Raw genomic sequence first — 3151 nt, 5'->3', positions numbered from 1 at the left:
ATTTGCGCACGCTGTAACTAGGGTGTCGTCAGCGTAACACAACGTCGCACACCCAATCGGCATGTACAACCTGAGGATCTCGTCATAGCCGATGTTCCACAGGGTCGGCCCCAGAACCGAACCCTGTGGAACCCCACACGTGACCGTACCACGGATCACCCGCTCTCTGCGGTTCACATAGATCAAACCGCGCCTCGACAGATAATTATGAAGGATGCCCCGGAGATATCCCGGGACACCCTTCTCTTCCAGCGCCCTCCTGATAACCGGCCACGGGAGGGAGTTGAAAGCGTTCGCGATGTCTAACGACACCGCGACCACCACCCCCCGCCCCCCCGCGTGCCCTCTCTAACGCGCTCCCGCAGGCTCCATATCGCATCCACGGTGGAGCGCCTTTTCCTAAACCCGTACTGTCCGTCGGCTATGACGTTTTCCTCCTCCAAGTATGCGTGCAACCTGCCCACCACCACCCTTTCGAGGAGCTTCCCCGCCTCGCTTAATAGGCAGATTGGCCTATACGAGGACGGGGTTCCCTCGGGCTTTCCAGGTTTTTTTATGAGGACCAACCTGGCCTCCTTCCACTGGTGTGGGAAGTGCCCTCCCCTGAGACATTCGGTGAAGCATCTGGCCCACAGAGGAGCCAGGTGCTTCACCGTGCTCTTCACTACTCCTCCTACTATGCCATCAGGCCCCGGAGCCTTTCCGGCCTTGACCTTACTGCAGGCCTCGAGAACCTCGACTGATGTTACGTTTAGTTCTTCGTTCCACTCGGTGGCTATCTCCCCCCCTGGCGGAGTCGAATCCATAGGGAAGAGCGTCGCTACAATCTCTTCCGCTGTCTCAGGGGGGAGCACCTCCAACACGGATGCGCTTCCCGAGTGTAGCTTACGCAGGACCACCCTGTATGGCGTGCCCCAGGGATCCCTTTCGAGGTCGTCGACCAGCTCTTTCCAAAGCTTCGCCTTGGATCGAGCGATCGACGACCTGAGATCCCTACGCCTGTCCCTGAGCTCGCCCCAGAGGGTCCGCATCTCCTCCGAAGATACATTAGCTCTGGCTCGCGCACGCGTTACTCTCCTCCTAGATCGATTGCAAGAGCGGCGGAGTTCCGCGATTTCCTCGCTCCACCAGTACGCATTAGGTCTCTTAGATGGTCCTCTCCTCGGCATTGATACATCGGAGATATCACGTAGTGCCTTATCCATATAATTGGCTCCTCCAGCGGCATCCCCCGGAGTTCCTCTCCAAGCCGCGAAGATTGCCGCCGCCTCCAGCAGGTCAGTGTCCGTCTTAGCAGTCACCCACCTGGGGAAGGTCCGCAAAGCCGTTTTCCCAACCTCCGGGCCTGTGATGTGAGCCCCTATCTCCGTGATCACGTAGAGGTGGTCGGAGAGTGACTCCACCTCCTTCGCCACCCTCCATCCTGCAATTGACCTGGCAGCTGAAAGAGAAGCCAACGTCAGGTCCACTCTTGAGGTCCCGCGCGGATGTACACACGTCGGTTCATCTCCCTCATTTATCACTTGCAGTTCCGTTGAGGCCAGCCACTCCAGGAGGAGATCACCCCTCCTGTTGCGGCGTCCTCTGTCCCACGCAAATGCCCGGGCATTAAAGTCGCCGGCCACAATAACCGGATGCCCCACCACGTGCACTAGTTCCCCCTCAAGTTCGCGTAGGTCCGTCATAAACTCGGCTTCGCTCAGACTGGGGGGGAAGTAGCACGACACCACAATAGTGTCCCCCCAGTCCACGGCCGCGTACCTTTTCCCTCTCCATCGAGGCGAACAAGGTATTCTGGTCTGTGCCCATTGCCAGGTCACAGCTGCCGACGGCGGGCTGTCCAGCGAGGACAACCAGCGTCCATCGTCCGGGACCCTGTTAGGCTCCGATATAGCAACCAGGTCGAGTCCCAGCTCACCACTCACTCTGGCGACCATGTCCTGCGACGGTCTAGACCTGTTGACATTAATTTGTGCCAGTCTAGCCATCGCAGGTTTCCATGGCCTCCACTACCGCACTTGCCCCTTCACCAGGGGTCGGAGCTCCCCGATCAGCTCCGCTATCTTGTTCCGTCTCAGGGGTCACGTTCGTCTCCACTTCACTAGCCCTCTGTCCCGGTCCATTAAATGGCACGCACTCATTCGCGCCCGCTCGGTGCCCCGACGGCAGCCCTCTTCCCGCACACACCGGGCACTTTGGTGGTTTCCGACACCCGGCGGCTTTATGCCCGTCATTACCGCCGCACTGAAAGCACCAATTGGTGCGGTCCACCTGGCTGAGGCAGTTCGCCCTGGTGTGCCCCACGGCAAAGCATCGGAAGCATTGCAGCTTCCGCTTTGCCAGGGGCACCACCCATGGTCTAGCCCACTCTCACTCGACCGGCACTTAATAACTTATTGGCACAGGCCAGAGGGCACTGCACCCACACCACACTAAGGCCTCCTCTCCCGGGCCTAAGGGGGCCGACCCTAATGTCCGCAGTATGAGCCTGACCGTTTTTGGCCACTGCCTCGGCTACTTCATCGGCAGAGACGGATTGGTCTATGTCCATCAATCTGATCTCTGCTCTCCTCATTGGCCTCACTATTTGGACCTCCTCTCCAAATTGGCTTTCGGAGAGGACGTTCCTCAGTCTGCCTACAAGGGCCTCGGCCTTGGCCCCGGCTTCCTCACCTCCCGGTATTTCGACAAGGAGGCCGCCTGCTTGCGCCCTCCTTATTCGCGTATTCGATATGCCGAGGTCATCCAGTGAAATCTTGCTTCTCGCAAGCTTCATGACATGGTCTCCAAATCGGCATATGAGACGTCACCCGGCTTGTCCTTGTTCTCCTCACATTTAATAAGGACAGCCGCGGTTCTTGGTGCCCGGAACCTAATGTCCCTGACCACCGGTGGTCGTCGTCCCGCGTCTCCCGTCTCCCTCACACGAGGGCGAATCGCAACGTTAGCGGACGCAGGGCCTTTCGGTGCCCTGCCACTCGCACTCACGCCCGCGTCACTCTTGTTCGTGCCGGTCCGGCGCACTCCGGCGTTTGTGCTCCCCCCGGGGGGCGGGGGCACCACGCCTCGCCTAGGGTCTCTTTGGTCCTGCCTTACAACATTCGCATCAGAGGTCGCTCCTCCCTTCTGCTTCTTTCTCAGCCTCTTCCGC

General features: G+C 59.3%; 1 protein-coding gene across 1 annotated transcript; it reads right to left on the bottom strand.

The window, feature by feature from the left end:
* Positions 1–2359: 2359 nt before the first annotated feature.
* LOC108761085 (uncharacterized) lies at positions 2360–2776 on the bottom strand. The gene has a single exon (XM_018507419.1). The coding sequence runs from the start codon at positions 2774–2776 to the stop codon at positions 2360–2362; it is 417 nt and encodes a 138-aa protein (XP_018362921.1).
* Between the last annotated feature and the right edge of the window lie 375 nt (positions 2777–3151).

This window comes from Trachymyrmex cornetzi, unplaced genomic scaffold (genome assembly GCF_001594075.2).
Source record: "Trachymyrmex cornetzi isolate Tcor2-1 unplaced genomic scaffold, Tcor1.1 scaffold24, whole genome shotgun sequence".
Taxonomy (NCBI): domain Eukaryota; kingdom Metazoa; phylum Arthropoda; class Insecta; order Hymenoptera; family Formicidae; genus Trachymyrmex; species Trachymyrmex cornetzi.
The sequence above is the reverse complement of the archived record's forward strand: the minus strand, read 5'-3'. Positions and strand labels throughout refer to the sequence as shown.

Coding starts and splice junctions, on each gene's coding strand:
- LOC108761085 (XM_018507419.1), bottom strand. CDS start 2,776: ATGAAGCTTGCGAGAAGCAAGATTTCACTGGATGACCTCGGCATATCG.